An 18,875-nucleotide genomic window follows, 5' to 3' on the forward strand; every position below is an offset into this window, starting at 1 on the left:
GAGAGGGATCAAGTGATTGCCGGGCTTGCAACAAATGTAAATGTGCTGACAAAGATGTTTACCCAGAATCAGACAAAGAAGTGAATGCAGTGGAAGATGTCCAACCCATCTTAGATGAAAATTTTGAGGAAGCAAATTATATCAACAACCCTCAAGGAGGGTATCAAAGGCAACCCTACCATGGTCAAGGGCAACAAAGCCAGTGGAGTCCAAACCCGCAAGGGCAAGGCAACCAACAATGGAGAAATGATCAAGGTAACTCGCATCAAGGAAATTGGAACAACAACAACAACTTTGCAAATCGGAGCTTCAACCCGTATGTTCCCCCAAAAGGTCATTATGCAAATCAAGGGTCGTCAAGTGAGTCAAGTTAGAAAGCATGCTTGAAAGAGTATTGCAAAACCAAGAAAAGTCTGACGCATCCATGAGAAACATGACCGAAGATGTTGGCTCTCACACCGCATCTATCCAAAAGTTAGAGATGCAGATGAGAGACCTTTCAAGAGAGCAAAACCCAAAGCAAAAGGGGAAACTTCCTAGTGATGCCATTACGAACCTGAAGAGTGGTGGAAGTGGCTCAACTTCTCACGTCATGGCAATAACTACTAGAAGTGGGAAGGTTTTATAAGGTGACATTGAGCAATAGGTTGTTGGGGAAGAAGCCGAACAAGAAGTTGAAGCAGAAGAGCAAGGGTTGTTGAAGTTGAAAGGGTACCGGAAAAAGAGAAGGTGCAAGAAGAGAACCAAGAAGGGGTGAAGCAAAAGGAGAAGGAGACATTAAAAGCTCCACCTCCTATTCCTAGACCTCATCCGCCTTTTCCTCAAAGACTTATTAGAAGGGTTGATGATAGTAAGCTTGAGAAATTCTATGATATTCTAAAGCAATTGTCGGTGAACATTCCATTTTTGGAGGCTTTTCAAGAAATACCGGGGTTTGTCAAATATTTGAAGGATTTGATCACCAAAAATAGGACCACAAAGAATGAGGTGGTAAACATGACTCACTGGGTTAGCTCTATTATTGCCACAAGCCCTGTCCAAAAGAAAGAGGACCCGGGAGCATTTACTATTTCATGCACTATTGGGGAGCGTGACTTTGCAAAAGCCCTTTGTGACAATGGGGCTAGCATCAACTTGATGCCACTTGCCATCTACAAGCAAGCGGGATTAGGGATGCCGAGGCCAACAAGCATGAGGTTACAAATGGCCGATCGATCTATTAAGCGACCAGTAGGAATTGTTGATGATGTGATTGTGAAAGTTAGAAAATTCCATTTGCCCGCCGACTTTGTAATTCTTGACTGTTCTGTTGATAAAGAGATCCCTATCATCTTGGGGAGACCATTCCTAGACACGGGAAGAGCACTCATGGATTCGGAGCAAAATGAAATTAAGTTCCGGGTGAATGATGAAGAAGTCACATTTCAAGCGAGCAAGGGTATGAAATTACCCCATGAGTATGAGAGCATTTCAGTGATAGATGTGGTTGATGAGGTTGTAGATGCCGTTGAACTGAAAATGGAAGAACAATGCCTTGGTGAGGCATTGGCGGCTATCTTGGTAAACTTTGATGGTGAGGACATGGATGGGTACATGGAGTCGGTAAATGCATTGGAGGGTCTTGGATCCTATACTTACACTTCTGCAAAGCTTTCTTTTGACTTGGAGAATAGGGCCACACCTCCTGCCAAGCCATCAATCATTGAGCCACCACAACTAGAGCTCAAGCCTCTCCCGTCGCACTTAAGGTATAATTTTCTTGGCTCTAATGATACTTTACCTGTAATCATTTCGTCTTTGCTAAATGATGTGCAGGTAAACCAATTGTTGGAAGTCTTGAAAGAACATAGGCAATCCATTGGATGGACCATTGCGGACATTCGTGGAATCCCCGCGGGAATTTGTGAACATAAAATCCAATTGGAGAGCGAAACAAAGCCAAGTGTGGAACATCAAAGACGGTTGAACCCATCAATGCAAGAGGTAGTAAAGAAGGAGATTATCAAGTGGTTGGATACCGGGGTAGTTTACCCCATTGTCGACAGTTCGTGGGTGAGCCCAGTACAATGTGTGCCAAAAAAGGGTGGCATGACCGTAATCAAAAATGAGAAGAATGAGCTCATTCCAACGCGAATTGTGACCGGATGGCGAGTTTGTATGGACTATCGGAAACTTAACAGTGCTACTTGCAAGGACCACTTCCCTATGCCTTTTATTGATCAAATGCTTGATTGTCTAGCGGGGAGGTCATTTTATTGTTTCCTTGATGGTTACTCCGGCTACAATCAAATCAACATCGCTTTGGAAGATCAAGAGAAAACTACGTTCACTTGCCCGTATGGCACTTTTGCTTTTAGCCGGATGCCATTTGGCTTGTGCAATGCTCCGGCCACTTTCCAAAGGTGTATGAATTCCATCTTCTCCGACATGGTTGAGGACTTTCTTGAAGTTTTCATGGATGATTTCTCGGTGGTTGGTGATTCATTTGAGCACTGTCTTAACAATCTTAGATAAGTGCCTAAGCGATGCGAAGGGACCAACTTTGTGCTAAATTGGGTGAAGTGTCACTTCATGGTTGACGAAGGCATTGTGCTTGGCACAAAATTTCAAAGCATGGTATTGAAGTCGACCGGGCAAAGATTGAGATTATTTCTAAGCTTCCTCCACCGACCTCCGTGAAAGGTGTTAGAAGTTTTCTAGGGCATGCTGGGTTTTACAGGTGCTTCATCAAGGACTTCTCCAAGATTGCTAACCCCATGTGCAAACTCCTCGAAAAGGATGCCAAGTTTGTGTTTGATGAGAACTGTCTTAAAGCTTTTGAGGAGTTAAAGCAAAGGCTCACCACGACACCCATTATTGTCACGCCCGATTGGTCACTTCCTTTCGAGCTCATGTGTGACGCCAGTGGTGTAGCCATTGGAGCAATGCTTGGCCAACGTCACAACAAAGTTCTCCACCCGGTGTACTATGCAAGTAAAACTTTCAATGGGGCACAAATGAACTACACAGTAATTGAGCAAGAGCTTCTTGCTATTGTGTATGCTTTTGAAAAATTTCGGGCTTATTTGTTGGGGTCCAAGGTGGTGGTATACACTGATCATGCAGCTCTTCGATATCTCATAGCAAAGAAGGATACAAAGCCTTGATTAATTCGATGGGTCTTGTTGTTGCAAGAATTTGACTTCGAAGTCAAAGATCGCAAGGGAACTCAAAATTAAGTGGCAGATCATTTGTCAAGGCTTGAGAAAGCAGGGAGACCACAGGGAGATCTTGAAATCAACGATGCATATTGGCATTATCTAGCACTTTTGCTCCTTGGTATGCCGATATTGCTAACTACTTGGTTAGTGACCTTATCCCGGACGGATTGGAATCTTATCAAAGAAAGAAGTTTTTGAGAGACTGCCGGCAATACTATTAGGAGGAACCACACTTGTTCCGTGTTTGTGCTGACAATATTATCAGAAGGTGTGTTCCCGAAGAAGAGGTTATGCCAATTCTCAAGGCATGCCATGACTCACCGGTTGGGGGTCATCATGGAGGAAATCGGACGGCGGCTAAAGTTCTTGAATGTGGGTATTATTGGCCTTCCATCTACCATGATGCCAATCAAATGGTCAAGGCTTGCGACTAATGTCAACGACAAGGTTCAATCTCCAAGAGGCATGAAATGCCAATGCACTTTGTGATGGAGATAGAGATCTTTGACGTGTGGGGAATCGACTTCATGGGCCCCTTTGTAAGTTCTTGCGGGATGAAATACATCTTGGTAGTTGTGGACTACGTCTCCAAATGGGTTGAAGCAGTTGCCTTACCAAACAATGAGGCAAGGAGTGTGACCGCCTTCTTGAAGAAAAACATATTCACTCGGTTTGGCACTCCTAGAACCATCCTTAGTGATGGTGGATCTCATTTTTGTAACAAGGCATTCTCGGGTCTGCTTGAGAAATATGGCGTAAAGCACAAGGTGGCCATACCTTATCATCCACAGTCAAGTGGTCAAGTTGAGGTTTCCAACCGGGAGATCAAGAGCATTCTAGCAAAAACTGTGAACGCAAATAGGACCGACTGGTCAAGGAAGCTAGATAATGCATTGTGGGCATACCGCACGGCCTACAGAACCCCTATTGGTACTTTTCCTTATCGGCTAGTTTTTGGTAAAGCATGTCATCTACCCGTGGAATTGGAACACAAAGCTATGTGGGCGTTGAAAAGGCTGAACTTAGATTGGGCTGAAGCTGTAAATTTGAGGTTAACACAACTCAATGAAATGGAGGAATTCCGGTTCCATGCTTATGAAAGTGCAGCTATGTACAAAGAACGGATGAAGTTTGTCCATGACAAGAAGATCTTGAAAAGAGAGTTCAAGACGGGTGATTTGGTCTTGCTCTTTAACTCAAGGCTCAAATTGTTTCGGGGCAAGCTTAAATCAAAATGGTCCGGTCCATTCAAAGTGGTCAATGCCTCTCCTTATGGAGCTGTGGAATTAGAATCAACAGATGGGTCCCGGACATTCAAGGTTAATGGCCAACGCATCAAGCACTACTTGGGCACTGATGGAGAAAAACATTTAGTGGAGCAGCTGGCTCTCAAAGATGGTCCATGCCCGACCATTGAGTGAAACCAAAGGAACATCAACTTCGTCGTGCCGCGACGTTAAATCAAGCGCTTCATGGGAGGCAACCCATGTGTGGTAACACTCTTTTGTTCTATGAATTTTTAGTTTTTGATAGATAGATTTATTTGAGCAATTTAAAGTGCGTGTCAGAGTGCAGGGGGTTCAAAAGATCACAACAATTGGTACGAATGCATAAAAGGTGGAAGAAAAAACACTAGGTGAATTCTGCTGCACAAATGCGATCGCATTTTAGCTATGTGGAACGCACTCTGATCGCAAACCTAAGCAGAGATTTGGGTTAAAATTGTGGTTGAAAATGCGGTGAGGTGGTGCATTATGCGGTCCGCATTTAATTTATGCGACCGCATTTTGCACCACATTTGCCTCCCTTCAGCTTGGTCCTTAACCTCATCGCATAACACACATGCGGTCGCACTGTGTGTTATGCGATGTCCTATCCATCGCAGAATCGACAAGGTAAGTCCGCATAACCCTCTCGTCTCTCACTCACTTAAAACAAAACAAAAAAAAACGAAAAACAAAGGGGGGAAGAACACGAACGGACTTCGAACCAAATCAAGCTCAAATTGTGTGCAACCAAAGGACTCCATTTGTCACACTCATTGTCCCAATCATCAAACTCTGCTGGTATGTACCCGTTTTTCCCTCGTTTTATCTTTGATTTCCACTGTAGATTCTGAGATTTTTCGTTTAAATCCTGTGCAAAAATGTGTTTAGATGCTTGTGTAGTTGCTTCTCTGTAGTGTAGATGCTTTTGGGTTGAAAATAATTTGGGGTACGGGGTAGAATGAAATAGGACCGCCATTGTTGAAAGCTTGGGTGACCTGTGTAGAAGAAGGCATCTGCGGCCCGCATTGTGAAAATGCGGTCCGCATTTTGGCCGCACAACTAAACCCTAAATCTTCTGAAGAAGATGATGAAATGCGGTGTCTTTGCGATCGCAGATTTGACATGCGGACCGCAAATTCACCGCAGAGTGATACAGAGATTTCAGTTTTGAAACATATAGCCATGTCAATTCTGCGATGGTTATGCGGTCTGCATAGTGGTTATGTGACCGCATAACTCACCGCAGAATGAGACCACCAGTTGAGACTACAAGATCTGCAACAAGTCTGCGGTCCGCATTATGGTTTTGCGATCGTAGACCATATCGCATTTTCTTTCTTGCTTTTGATTCGTCTGTATCTTCTCCGTATTGTTAATGATGTCACTCACTCTTCACCATTGTGCAGATATGGGTCAAAAGAGACACTCATCAAAGCGGGCTTCCACCAGTAAGCGATCACGGATAGAGGACAACGTGCCGAGCCCCTCCCAGTCTGAGGCAGAGGAGCTCAGGCCCTCAATCAATATAGAGGCTGAAGAGAGAAGGAAACAAGGTGAAGATTTCCAACTCCGATTTGGGGTTGATGGGTCCAGGGAGGTATTTAGAAAAGGGCTCACAAAGCGCAAAATCCTAGGCGAGAAACAATTGAGCTTGAACGGGCTCAAAGACAAATACCCAATATCCTGGAAAATATAAAAACACGGAGATGGGAGAACTTCACTGAGCCACCCACGGAGTACAATGAGACCCTTGTGAGGGAATTCTATGCATCCTATGGGGCCTCCAGGACTAAATACCACAAACGCAACAAAGTTTTCACAGACCAAGTGCTTGTCCGGGGAAAGACTGTTTTCTACAACATTGAGGCCCTTAATGAGTTCTACGTCAAAGGATGGAGAGCAGGCACAACTGAGTACACTGAAAAATTCAAAAATAAGGAGAATGAATGTGGATGGATTGCCTCAGTGATAGCAAAAGGGTCTCCCGCTTGGGTCGATCCTCAGCACAAGATATATAAGGAAGATCTCACGAGAGAGGGTCGCTACTGGCTCAGTTTTGTCACTTCTCGGTTGGTACCAACTCAAAATGAAACTGAAATAGCCATCGAGAAGGCCCTTTTGATTGCTTGCATCATGACTGGTATCAAGATAGATATGGGAGCATTGATCTTCCAATAAATAGGGATCCGAGCAATGCAGCATGCAACTTCACTTCATTTCCCTTGCCTGATCACTGCTCTGTGTAAAGCTGTGAAAGTTCCCATCCTGCCAACTGATAAAACTGGAAAGGAAACGAGGGATATTGATATCACACGTATCATGGATATCTCTAGTATCACTGTTGCTGTTGCCCCATCACAGGTTCAGGTCCAAGATTCAATTGATCTAGAGCACAGTGACTCCCAGACTCCAGTGACTCCTCAGGTTACAGTGGCCCCCACTTCCACTTCCGAGCCTGCTTCTCAGTCCACCACTGTCCAGCCTGCCATCACCATTCCTGCTGTCTCGAAGCTTGGTCTACTAGCTCAGCATGCCAATGCCAAAGTAGATCAGCTTTTGAAGACATTGCCAAATCTAATCAAACAATCCCTGACGCCCATGCAATCTTCAGTGACTGCCCTCCAACATCAACAATTAAAATATGAGGATCATCTACAACAACTTGAGTTGAGGGTGGAGAAGATAGATCGGGGTGAAGTTAGTGGGTTTCCTGGACTCAAGAAGGAGGTTGCTTCTATGAAGACCGAGCTCCAAAAGATGCAGAACTTGGAGTTCGATCTATCATCCCTCCTTCCCATAGATGGTGATCAGGTGACAGACACAGCACCTTCGGACTTAGGTCTTGACTTTACTGCATTGATGACTGATACTGCCCCTCTTACTGCCGGAGGTTCCCAGCCTAAAGCCCCTCCAGCCCATATTGTGATCCATTCTGGGGAGGAGTCCGGAGGTTCTAGTAAATCAGAAGATGAGGAGGAAGATGGGAGCAAGGATGAGGAAAGTTCTAGATATTCCAGCGATGATAGCCCTCAGGATAAAGGAAAGCAGATTGCGGATGTCTCTGTCAAGGATGCTATTATTGAGGAGGCTGCTATTGCAGAAGTGGAACAAGTAGATATGCAGACAGCGATCCAGCAGTCTCTAGTAGACATGGCCAGCCCTATAGCTCCATCAGTCACCCCGCCATCAGTGGGCGAGAGTAGCAGCTCACAGGCTCCAACACCAGCTCCAGCTCCAACTCCTGCTTTGGACCAGCCTGAGAGCATTACTCCATCAGGAGAGGTCACTCTTCAAACTGAGCTCTCATCGATCCCAGCTTCCACATCCGAGGGTGACCCCTCCAGTACTCAGCCAACTACTGACTCCCATAGCACTTAGTGTGCCTCAGGGAGCCCCCCTCAAACTCATCTCTCTGTTTTTATGCATTGGGGACAATGCATGCTTTTAGTTGGGGGTGGAGGGTAACATTATAGATATTTTTGTGATATTGGAAACTGTTGTACATATGCATATCTTTATGTTACAATCAGACTCTTGTACTTATGTGTATTTTGTGTTCTGTATATATTAGTATGACTTCGGTACATGAGTTGTGTTATGAAATTTGTGATGATGTTAATATTAGTGTTTGTTTTGTGTTCATAATAGCGTTGTGTAAATATGATACCGTTGTCCATATAAAGGAAAAACAACAAAAACAAGTAGATAGTGATTAGGAATCAATTCCTCTTGGTTTTTTTTTCTCCCGGTTCTTTTCCAAGGGTGTAATAGTAGAACCAGGATCGTAGAATGAATCATTTTGACCGGTTTGGTGTAATTGCCTAGTATCAAGCATGTGTGTCTGTACATAGCATATACCCTTCCACATAAAAAAATATTGTTTTTGTCAACTTTTCCCGATGATGGATAGATTAACAACTTTCTTAAGGGAATTAGTCTTTGTGATCAACTTTGTGAACTTGAGGCTCGCTTTGTGACTCTATGGCAACCTAGAGTTATACATGTGTCTATGATGAAAGCCTTGAGTTGCCAAGTGTTGACTCGAAAGCGTCAAATTATGTGAATGAAACAGTTCGTATACCATGTGTGTGTGAGTTCTCTGTGTGTATATAACTCTCGTGTTTACTTCTATCATCTAGAACTTGCCCAGTTGGTTTTTCAATGCTAATGATAGTATGTTTGGTTGGAGGGATGATCGTAGGCATTCTTTGTCTTATTTGCTAGACCTCTGTAGCCTTTCAAGCCGACATGTACATAAATAATATCACTAGTACCCAATTTGAGCCTTTAAGCCTTTTCTTTGGCCAACGCATTATAAACCTCTCCTTTTTTTGTAAAATAATCCCCTCTATTGAACCCGTCCCTCCTTGAACATTGAGAACGAGGCTAAAAGCCTAAGTTGGGGGTGGTGTCGCAGTGGAGATTGGTAAGGTTGTACGTTGAGTTAGGACCACATGCCTCAAAAGTGTTTGTTTTAGAAAAACAAAAGAGAAAATATGTGTATGTATATAAAGTATGGAGCCTTGAATAAAATTAGAAGAGGTATGTAAGGTGGTTCTATATTGGAAATTAGACGCAAATGAGGCTATGAGGGTTTGAAAAGAAGCAAAGTAAAACAAATGGAAAATTGTGAGTAGTGTTCAAGGAGGGTGAAGTCACTTGTACCCAAATGTCTATCCAACCCTTCCCGAAACCTACATTACAAGCTTAAAAAGTCCTTATGAGACCTCCAACCAAACATTCTTGAATAAGCGGTGAACTAAAATAAGGGCAAGCTTATGGTATGAAATGTTGTAACACTTGAAGTTCTTTCTAAGAGTGAGTGTATTTGTAAACTGTCCCTTTTTGTTGTCCTTGTAAATATTGTGATTTTGGGACCTTCTTTCTAGTGAGGGTACATGAACTGTGGAGTTAAACAAAAGTTGAGCTTCTGAGTCAAATGCAACTGCACTCAGCTGAGGGTAACATTTTGTCGCAATGTCTGAGGCTCAAGGTTCACAAGTTGATTAGTTTTCCTTGTATATACTATCAGTTCAGGAAGGGTAAAACAATTATAGATGTATGCTTGAAGTACTAGCAACGAACACCACCCGTAGTCATTATCATTTCATGTTTTGTAAATAAAGTCTAGAATAGGCTAAGTTTGGTTTAGTTGTTTGAGGACAAGCAACAGTTTAAGTTGGGAGTGTTGATGTGCTGGAGAATTTCGGCACATTTGAATATTAATTGCTTAGATTTTAGCTTGTTTTAATGTAATTATCTCCGTTACTTATGTAGTTTTGTTGTTTATACAGTACATAAGGACTGAGAACCCAAGAACATGGAAATGGAAGCAAAAAGACAAGAAAAGAGCAAAATGTAGCAAAAATGTTGGTCTGCGATACACTATGCGATCACAGATCAGACATGCGAGCCGCAGAATGCACGTCAAATCGTAGACAAAAGCAGAGAACTGGGTTAAATCTCAAGTCAAGAATGTGGTCCATTATGCGACCGCAGAACCAACATGCGAGCCGCAGAGTGAACCGCAAACCAACCATGAAGGTCACTGAAGGACGAAGATGCAATGCAAAATGCGATCGCATTTCTGCAATGCGAAGAATGTAAACTAGGGTTCCAGTCTACGATGAGGATGTTCAAGATGCGGACCGCATACGTGCTCTGCGACAAGAATACGATCGCATATCAGACCTGAAAGGGAATTTTTGTCCGTTTTCTATCCCGATTTTGAGTCCACTATAAATAGTTTTATGATGTCTTTGTGGGCTCATCTTGTCTAGTCTTTGAATCACATTCCAAGACATTAATATTCCTCACTTTTGAAAGTTTTTCGGTGAAGATTCTCTACTTTGTAAGCTTTTATGACATTAAATACTCTTTGGTTTTTGTATTGTAGTATGAGTAGCTAACTTTAAATACTAAGGTTGTGCCCTAAATGAGTGTTTAACATTGAATATATATATAATGGTTGGTTGATATTTGTTTACTTCTCATTCTTCATTTATTGTTGGTGGTTGCAAACATTAACAAGTGCCATTAAATTCTTGTTTTGCTTGGGAAAGTGGGTTAGAATTTGGTAGAAGTAAATATCAATGACTCAAGGCTTTAAACCATGTTTAATAGAACCGCTTAGGAATAAATGGGTTTTATTTGGAATATATTGATGGTTCTAAATTGCAACTCTTTTATATTTGGGAAAATTATAAAGAGGAAATACTACTCAACTATTGGGAAATATTGGGTAGTCACTTAGACATCATTTGCATATCAAAAGAACCTTCTTTAAAAATATATCATATTAACACCGATAAACATTACACTCCATTAAAGAGGACACAACCTTGGTTTCTTTAATCCAATTAATTACTCTATAAATATTCCAATTAGTTGATACTTCCAAGCAAACTCAATTCATACTCTTGTTACTATAAAACCATTCTCTTGTTATTGTTAACCGAATAGAGATACGACTTTAGTCGAGCAACTCACTATAAGAGTAACCTTTTCACACCTATTCCCTGTGGGATTCGATCCCAACCTTGTTGGGTTATTATATTTGACACCGACCGCCTTACACTATTTATTAAAGTGTAATTTGAGCGTATCATTGACCTCAACCTAGTCGCCCATGATGAACCACAGTTCTCACACTTGGTTACCTCTTCGTGCCGAATCTCCCTTAGTTGGAATTTGACCCATATAATTAGTCCCTCCACTTATCGAGGTCATCTTTTGGTCGACCTCAATGAGAGGACTTTATCAATCGAAATTCTTGAGAAATTCGGACGAGGAGGTCGACCAGTAGTGATCGCTGCTGAGATGATGACGTGTCGCTCCAAGGGTTGCGTTCAGTGAGGCTGGTTCAGGGTGACGTCACAACTGTATGTGTCATCATTATGCATCTTCCCGATGTGTCGCATCGTTCCTTGTGCTTCTGTTATTTCGATTCTAGTGCTATTGACAGTTGTTTGCATTGATTCGAGCGTCGTGGTTTTCTATAAATAAAAAGGGGGAGACTCTTTGGAGAGAACTTTACACTCTTTGATTTCTCTGTCATGTACTTCGTTTCTTCTTCTTCCTGTGTCCATATTTCCTGCAACTTTCACCATCATCGTTTCTTCTTTGCTTCTGGTTCCTTTGCTCCTATATAGTTTATACAAATGGCTAGTGCATCTTCGAATTCTGAGGAGATTCTCAGCCCGCCTCCGATATCGGTGGCCATGCCCGTTCGTGATTCAGGGGAGGCCATTGTTGCAGAAGATGATAGCTTTCCCATAGTAGAAGAGATTATCCCTCGTGGTGACAAGGCCAGGTTGGACTTCTCAAAGCCTCCTGGTAACGAGCCTATGCCTGTGAAATTTGAGATGGGAATGGCCCATCTTTCTGAGCTTAGGGCCAAGCACAACATCCCTGCTCACGATGTGGTCCATATTCATCGTCCTGGGTACTGCGCATTTTACGCGTACCCGTTTCGAGTGGGTTATTCTCTTCCTCTTCCACTATTATCGGAGGAATTCTGCCGCTACTACAAATCTGTTTGGCCTAGCTCTCTACCTATATTTACAAACTCTTCATTATGTTGATAAAGTACGCAGAGCTGGCCGATCGCGGAATCTCTATCCGCCATTTTCTACATCTTTTCGCTCTAAGCTTTCATCGGGGCACGATGATACACCTTCGCCAATGAGGGGACAAAGGTCTGGTGCTGAAAATGGACGATAAGACCAATCGTAGGTTTTGGGTTGACTTTTTCTTTGTCAAAATTGAGCACGTGATGGCGAACCCTACTGGGTTTCCCGATGAGTGAAACTTCGCACGTAAGTATTTTTGTTGACTGCACATAAGTATTTTGTTGACTGGTCGTTTGCTCTCTTCCTTTGGTTACCTAATCATTCTTTTATGGTGCAGCCAAGAAGGAGCCTCCTACGTTGGTCGTCGATATTCGCGACTGGGTGGCTCAGGTTTTGCCCCACACGGTGGGGATCCATAAGTGGTCGTCATTCAACAAGAAGTTTGGGCCCCAACCTTCTTCTTCGACCAGTGAGTCCAGTTCTGATCTATGGTCACCTCGACCTCAATATCATTTTTCTTTTTTTACTCACGCAATTTTCCTTGCTTTTAAGTCGAAGGGCTCCGAAGAAGGCGAAAGCTCCCACCCCCGCTTTCTGTCAATCGGGTACTACGACCAGGTCTCTGACCGCTGTGACTATAGGCAAATCTGTACGGGCAGATGTTATTTCTAAAGTCCCAGTTCTGTGTAGGCCTGGCCGTCGGGCGGCTGCCCCATCAACGAGGACTACGGCTTCTTCGTTACTGCATTTGGTGGATGGGTCATCGCCGAGGAATGAGGAAGCAGTTTCGTTGAAAAGGCAGTGAGTAGAGGTTGGCGGCAACGTAGAAAGGGGCGAGGAATCAATAGGTGGTGAACCCAAGCCGACCATTCCCGTGCCTGAAATCAGCGTGACTTTGGACGTCGGGATTTCGGTTCTTGATGATGAGATTGCTCCTTGACTAGAGGTTGCCACGGTCATGCCGAGGAATGATCTATCAACATCTGAGCCAGTCAATATTCCTTCCTCTACCGAAGAGAGTGAAAGAGGTGTGATCATAGATGATTTTGAATCTGGTTCTGACGTTGACCCCGAGGAAGAAAAGATGTTTGATGGGGGGCTTACTCGGGTTGAGGTCAGAACTGATGGATCTTCTCATTCAATAGTCATCCCTTTGGATTGCAGCTTGTTGACCAATACAGAGAGCATGGTCCCCTCTTTGGTCCCTCTTTGCTCTGGCGCCGAGAACAAAACTCTACAGTCATTCAAGGATGCCGACCTATCGTTAAGCGTATCTGGACTGGCTTTGCGGGTGAGTTGGTATCTTCATTTTTGTTCTTGTACCTTGTGTTTTTCTCCTTTTCATTCTTACTGACTCTTCCCTTCTCCCTTTTTTTGGCTCTTTCTCTCTTCAGACTCTTAGCTTTGAGATGTGATAGTGCCCGCAGAGCGGAGAAGCGGAAGATGGTTTTTATGAAAATGGTTATGAAGTATCGCCAATTTCGTGATAAATATCATGAGATGCGTGCTCGGCTCCATGTGGGAGGTAACCTCCAGTTCCTTAGGGAGGAGTTAAAATAGATGAACGATAAGCTCATGAGAGTCATCGGCAAATGTAGCAAGCTTGAGGGGGCGCTCAGGATTAAGGAGGATGAGATCGAAGTGAACAAGGGGGTTGCGGCTGAATGTGTCGACCTCCAGGCTTAAGTGATGTCTCTACGGGCTGAGCTTGGTCAGATCTCGATCAGAGCCAATGGCTTGAGTGATGAGTTGGTCGAGAGAGTGGCGAAGTTAGAGAGGGATGAGGCAGCCCGGGTGGCAGTATTGGCGTAGGTGGCGGAATTGGAGGATGTTGTTCATGTCCTTAGATCTGAACGGGAAAGTGATGCTGAGATAGCCGCACTCAGGGAGGCGAGATCTAATGAATGAATTATTGGTCTCGAGAAAGATATTTTGGACCTAAAGGAGTAGGTCATCGTCCTTAAGGCTGAGAAGGCGAAGCTGTTGGCCCAACTGTCGTCCTATCATGCATCTACTTTCCTTGACGTTCCATGGTACTTATACGAGATGTGGATCCATGTCGAGGCTCAATTGGACATTTATAGGAATTTGATGATGGCAGGGAAGGTTCCTGAGGCTAATTTTGAAGATGCTCACGCCGAGGCACGTGTGGCTAGGATTGCGTGTGGTTATGATCCAGCTACCCCTGGAGTAGGCAATGGCGAGGAAGAGGAGGAATTGGATGATCTTGAGCAGGATTCCTGGTAAGAGGATGAATACCCCCAGGTGATAGCGGAGACGGCGTTGTTAGGCCGAGTGGTGCAGATGGAAGGCGGGGATGATGTTTAGTACTTTGTTAGTTTTTGTTCTTTTTTTATGGGCATCTTTCTGGCCTTTGTAAGATACTTTTGGAATGAAATGATTGCAGCCCTTTGTTGTACGTTACTGGGTCTTTTATTCTTCTTCGAATGATTTTATTCAAGTAGTCGCTTTAGAAGAGTTGAGTTGCTATGTGTTTTCTCGAACATGGCCAAATATATCTTTGATTGGATCTGGGTAGGTCTCATGCCATTGTGATTGACTCAAATGAAGTTAATTCGAACGAGGTGAGGGAAAAAGAGTACGACTTGGAGGACGTCTGTCCTTAGAAGTTAAAGTATTTGAGATGGGCAACGTTCCAATTATTTGGTAATAATTTTCCCTCAATTGTTTCTAGTTGGAAAGATCCTTTGCTTACTGCCGATGTGATTTTGTATGGGCCATCCCAATTGGATCCCAGCTTCCCGTGTGATAAGTAGGATTTTCTACCACTTATTTGCTCTTTTTTACTTGCGTTTTAATTCAAAAATACTTAAAGGTATTCTCGAAAACTAATGAAATGTGCTTGCTTGCAGGAGTGTTGTAATATGAGCCAAAGAAATCAAAATCAACTCATAAAGGAGTCAAAAGTGGACAAGGACCAAAACAAGGCAAAAAGGCCCACAGTGTGGACCACACAATACTGTGTGCGGCCGCAAAACAAGGAAAGAGCCATGTCAGTTTTTCTTCAGAGTGTGCGGACCGCACAAATATTGTACGGCCGCAGAAGAGGAGATTCAGAGAGTTGGTTTTGGGCAAGCTGAAAGTATGCGGACCGCACCATAATTGTGAGGTCGCAGGATGACAAGTGCGGTCGCACTCACAATTATGCAATCCGCAGGAAAGAAGAATCGGAGAGCTGGGTTCAATTCCAATGTCAAGGAGTGTGGACCGCACTATATTGAGGTACACACTATTAACCTAATTTGGGACTGGTGCAACCGTATTGTCGCCTACCTGCAGGACGACATGCTCCTAAACGACAAAAAAGAAGCCAAAGAACTTCAAATGTAAGCGGCCAAGTATAGCATCATCAACAATGACCTATATAAAAGGACGTATGGTGGCCCTCTAGCAAAATGTTTGGGACCAAACCAGACACGGCGCATCCTAGAAGAGGTCCATGAAGGTCACTGCGGAGCTCACACCGACAATCGAGACCTAGTCAGATGTCTCATATGAGCAAGCTACTACTGGCCCATAATGAAAAAGGAAGCAGCTGATTTTGTTAAAAAATGTGGGCCATGCCAAAAGTACGCCCCCATGATCTACCAAGCGGGCGAGCACCTCCACTCAGTCACCTCGCATGGCCCTTCATCAAATGGGGAATGGATATCGTCGGCCCCCTTCTAGCAGGACGATGTAATGTACGATTTCTTTTGGTTTTAGCTGACTATTTTTCTAAATGGGTGGAAGCAGGTGCGTGCGCCCAAATACGCAAACAAGATGTGATCGCCTTTGTATGGAGGAATATTGTATGCCGCTTCGGAATTCCCAAAGAAATCAGTTATGACCATGGACCACAATTCACAGGGAAGAAGGTCGTCGAGTTCTTCGTAAAATGGCACATCAAAAGAATACTCTCCACTCTATATCACCTAGCAGGCAACGGACAAGGTGAATCTTTTAACAAAATGATATTGAATATCATGAAAAAGAAACTCAAAAACACCAAGGGACTGTGGCCAGAGCTGCTGCCGGAAGTGCTATCGAGGTCGATAAGGCCAAAATTGAGGTGATCTCCAAACTCCCCCTACATCCATGAAGGAAGTGGGAAGCTTCTTGGGTCATGCGAGTTTCTATCGCCAATTCATCAAGGACTTTTCCAAAGTGGTAAACCCTTTATGTAAACTTTTAGAGAAGGATGCCTAGTTCCATTTCAATGAATATTGTATGAAGGCATTCGAATTTCTTAAGTTCAAGTTGACTACTACTCTTATTATCACCGCACCGGATTGGAGCTTGACTTTTAAGCTCATGTGTGACGCTAGAGATGTTGATGTTGCGGTTGGAGTGGTGTTGGGGAAAAGAATCAAGAAAATCTTCCATTAGGTCTATTATGCTAGCAAGACCATGAATGATGCCCAAGTCAACTACACAGTGACCAAAAAAGAGCTACTTGTTATTGTCTTTGCTATGGAGAAGTTCCGCCCGTATTTGATGGGTACAAAGGTGATTGTTCACACAGACCATGCGGTGCTTCAGTATTTGATGAGCAAGAAAAATTCTAAGGCAAGGTTAATGTGGTGGGTGCTTTTATTACAAGAGTTTGATCTAGAGATTCAAGACTGTAAGGGTAGTGAAAATCAAGTGGCGGACCACTTGTCCCGATTAAAGGAGGAAGGGAGGCCACATGACGGCCTTGAGATTAATGATTCCTTCCCCGACGAGCAATCGCTAGCCATTTCAATGATCGGGATGTCGTGGTTTGCGGATTTAGCCAAATATCTAGTGAGCGGCCTTGTACCGAGTGAGTTCTCTTTAAACCGAAGGAAGAAGCTCAAACGAGATTGCCTTGACTACTATTGGGATGAGTCGTATCTTTTTCGGATATATACTGGGGTGTGATTCGGTGATGTGTGCCGGAGGAAGAACAAATAGGAATTCTTGAGCCTTGACACTCCTCACCATATGGTGGTCACTATTGTGGAGCGAGAAAGGCAACAAAAGTATTGAGTTGTGGATTCTATTGGCCTACGCTCTACAAGGACGCTAGTGATCTAGTCAAGCATTGTGATGAATGTCAAAGGGCCGGTGGGATTTCTAAGAAGAATGAGATGTCCCTCACCACCATCTTGGAAATTGGTATTTTTGATGTTTGGGGTATTGATTTCATGGGACCGTTTGTGAGCTCTTGTGGGAACAATTACATTTTGGTAGCTGTGGACTATGTGTCAAAATGGGTCGAATCCGTGGCTTTACCCAACAACGATGCTCGAAGTGTGGTGGCATTCTTGAAAAAGAACATTTTCACAAGGTTTGGTACTCCAAAGGCCATTATTAGTGATGTGGGTTCGCATTTTTGCAATCGGGCTTTTGATACCTTACTCACCAAGTATGGTGTCACTCATAAAGTCTCGACCCCCTACCATCCTCAAGCAAATAGACAAGTTGAAGTCTCCAACCGGGAGATTAAGAGTATTTTTTCAAAGACTGTGAATGCCAACTGGATGGATTGGTCAAGAAAACTTGATGATGCTGTTTGGGCTTATAGGATGGCCTACAAGACGCCTATTGGGATGTCTCCATATCGATTGGTATTTGGGAATGCATGGCATCTTCCGGTAGAACTTGAGCATAAGTCCATGTTGGCTTTCAAAAAGTTAAACCTTAAGTGGGATGTCGCCGCAAACCTAACAGTGGCACATTTGAATGAGCTTGGATGAATTCCGGTATCATGCCTACACAAGTTTGTCCCTTTACAAGGAGAAAATGAAGTACCTCCATGACAATTATATCCACAACAAGGAGTTTAAGTAAGGTGATCTTGTGCTTTTGTTCAATTCATGATTACGGATTCTGGGCAAGTTTAAGTCAAAATGGAGTGGCCCCTTTGAAGTGGTGAATGTAACCCCTTTTGGTGCTCTAGATTTGAAAAATAAGAATGATGAGGTGTTTAGAGTATTTGACTGTGACTTAGTCCATCCCAAATGATTGTTTTACCATGTATTTGACTGAAAACTATTTGCTATCATCATGTTTTAGGTTGAATGCCATATTTGGGCCTTGTGCAAACTATTTGAACCCTTAGGGGATTTTTACTAATATTTCCTCACTGTTTTAACTTTATACTTGAACTCAGTCATACTATATTCTACTGTTTTCATAACTCAATCATGTTTACGCTGCTTTAACACATAAAATGATATTTTGAATGATATTTTGGACTGAGCATCATGTTTTTACTGTTGCCCAAGTGGCTTGTGAGATTCTGACTGAGTAAGGCCGAGGGCCTTTGTTGTGAGGAAACACTGGTTATGATTATGAGGCCAAGGGCCTGAGATTTGTATGCCACGAGGTGGCTTGTTGGTTTGAGGTCGAGAGCCTATGTGATTATGCCACAAGATGGCTTGATATTGCGCTTGGGCCGTAAGGGGCCCTTCCAGGAGTCTGCACACCCCTAAAAGCGCGGGTACCCATTGTGATATTAGATAGAGCCCGAGGGGCTGGTATTGTTCCATGTTTTTCCCGAGGGGCTAATTCTGGTAGTATTGTGCCCCAGAGGCGGTTCTTTATGTGTTTACCTTTTCTAGTTGTCTGTCTTTTGCTTGCTTAACTGTTTAAAAAGGCATTTTAAGAAGCTTAAACTAAACTTAAGTAACTTTGCATATTTTCACTGTTCCATTACTTTTACTTGTGTTTACTACTTCCTTATAGCCTGAAATGTGCCTTACGTGATTTCTTATTTCTCAGTCTTCATTTATTATTATTACTCACTAAGTTGGAGTACTTACTTTACTCCCTACCCCCTGTGTGCAGATTTAGGCATTGTAGATCCT

At 43.3% G+C, this 18,875-nt stretch overlaps 1 protein-coding gene across 1 annotated transcript; it reads left to right on the forward strand.

The window, feature by feature from the left end:
- The first annotated feature begins 433 nt into the window (after positions 1-433).
- On the forward strand, positions 434-3,146 carry LOC138879627 (uncharacterized). Its single transcript, XM_070159245.1, has 3 exons — positions 434-619; positions 730-2,472; positions 2,613-3,146. The coding sequence occupies exons 1-3, from the start codon at positions 434-436 to the stop codon at positions 3,144-3,146; spliced, it is 2,463 nt and encodes an 820-aa protein (XP_070015346.1).
- Positions 3,147-18,875: the final 15,729 nt, after the last annotated feature.

Source organism: Nicotiana sylvestris, chromosome 10 (genome assembly GCF_000393655.2).
Source record: "Nicotiana sylvestris chromosome 10, ASM39365v2, whole genome shotgun sequence".
NCBI classification, from domain to species: domain Eukaryota; kingdom Viridiplantae; phylum Streptophyta; class Magnoliopsida; order Solanales; family Solanaceae; genus Nicotiana; species Nicotiana sylvestris.

Coding starts and splice junctions, on each gene's coding strand:
- LOC138879627 (XM_070159245.1), top strand. CDS start 434: ATGACCGAAGATGTTGGCTCTCACACCGCATCTATCCAAAAGTTAGAG. Junction 620..729: donor TAACTACTAGAAGTGGGAAG/GTTTTATAAGGT, acceptor GAAAAAGAGAAG/GTGCAAGAAGAGAACCAAGA. Junction 2,473..2,612: donor TCATGGATGATTTCTCGGTG/GTTGGTGATTCA, acceptor AAAATTTCAAAG/CATGGTATTGAAGTCGACCG.